Source organism: Tribolium madens, unplaced genomic scaffold (genome assembly GCF_015345945.1).
Source record: "Tribolium madens isolate multiple individuals breed KSU strain unplaced genomic scaffold, Tmad_KSU_1.1 Scaffold_11;HRSCAF=98;Tcas5.2_LG3b, whole genome shotgun sequence".
Classification (NCBI taxonomy): Eukaryota; Metazoa; Arthropoda; class Insecta; order Coleoptera; family Tenebrionidae; genus Tribolium; species Tribolium madens.
The window spans coordinates 6,163,525-6,164,796 of record NW_025400975.1 but is presented as its reverse complement, the minus strand read 5'-3'; the positions used below and the strand labels follow the sequence as shown (position 1 = coordinate 6,164,796).

At 49.4% G+C, this 1,272-nt stretch overlaps 1 protein-coding gene across 2 annotated transcripts in view; it reads right to left on the bottom strand.

Moving 5' to 3' along the window:
* Positions 1-1,057, bottom strand: part of LOC123007687 (zinc finger protein 502) — a 29,130-nt gene extending 28,073 nt beyond the window's left edge. For both annotated transcript variants that reach the window (XM_044403102.1, XM_044403110.1), the window contains exon 1: positions 593-1,057. In XM_044403102.1, the coding sequence (XP_044259037.1) occupies positions 593-680 (88 nt within the window). In that variant the 5' untranslated portion in view covers positions 681-1,057. The remainder of the gene's footprint in view (positions 1-592) is intronic.
* Positions 1,058-1,272: the final 215 nt, after the last annotated feature.

Below are 1,272 nucleotides of genomic sequence, written 5' to 3'. Positions count from 1 at the left end.
GAACAACATTTTTTGCTTCGCCTGAAAAAAGCAAATCTGTAATTAAAACTGTGAAAATAAAAAATAATATTTATTGTTAAAAATGACTGGTTTTTATCTTAAAGCTGTTTCTTTGAGTTGCTATTTATTAAAATTATGTTTTTCACAAACATTTTTGTTATTTAACTTGCGAAAACTTATTTGTCCAAGTGACATTATTGTCAAAAAAATGAAACCGCCAATGTGCCGCAGAGAAAAATCAAGTTCAAAATCAAGAGAAAAATGAACTTTTCTTTGTACTGAGTTAGATTTGCTCGTTTCAGGTAAAGCAAAAAATGTTTTTCCTCTTGTAAACCAATCCGGGGACATGCTGTATATTAAAAACTATGTAGACAACAACCAGACATTATTCTTGAAAAATGTGAAGTCAATTTGGAAGTTGGAGAATCGATAATTGCAGTTTAGTGCAGTGGCGTGCATGAATAATAGTCTGCATCATTGTTTGGGTTCGTAGACGTCGAGTTGTGAAAACGCGCACAAAAGAAGAGCGTCGCGGGTCAGTGGTGTAGTGCGTCGGGACGCTGCGTGCGTGCGTGCGTCGTCTGGCGCCTACCTTGAGAGATGCAGTACATGATCTGTCTTGGCACCTTGAGTCCGGCGGCCAGACAAGCCGCGAAGGACGCGGAGAAGTTGATGGCCATCGCGGTGGATCACCTCGTCGTCGAGTAGTAGTCACTCACAGGGCACATGGCACTGTCACTAGGAGTCGTGTCGCGGCGGCGTCGTCGCGCGATGGAGATGTTGTCGTCGATGATGCAGCGGCCTCGGCCTCGGCAGCATCCATTTGGGCGACGCACACACTCGCAGCATTAACCGAGGCGGCTGCGGCTGCATTCGATTTCGCCCAAGTCTGAACAACTCGGTGGCGGGGATGATGCAGACGCTGACGCTGACGCTGGTGGGTCGGTGACGGAGTCGGAGTCGGAGTCAGAGTCGGCTGCCGACGACCTCATGGCTCGCGAGATGAGGAGAGGAACCGCGCTGTTGCCGCCGTGCTCCTCTGCTCTCTACCCGTCTGGCTGCTGCACTTCACCACCCACCGCACCCCCTCCGGCCGTCCTATGCACGTGCATCGCGCCGGCCTGCTGCACCCGAATCAATATCACACATTATCACAAAAAACTGACCCGACTTGAAGCGGGGCTTTGCACCTTGCCGACGCGAGACTACCCAGCTAGACGAACGAACCATGCCCATACCCCAAGCACCACCACTAGGTCATACCAACAACGA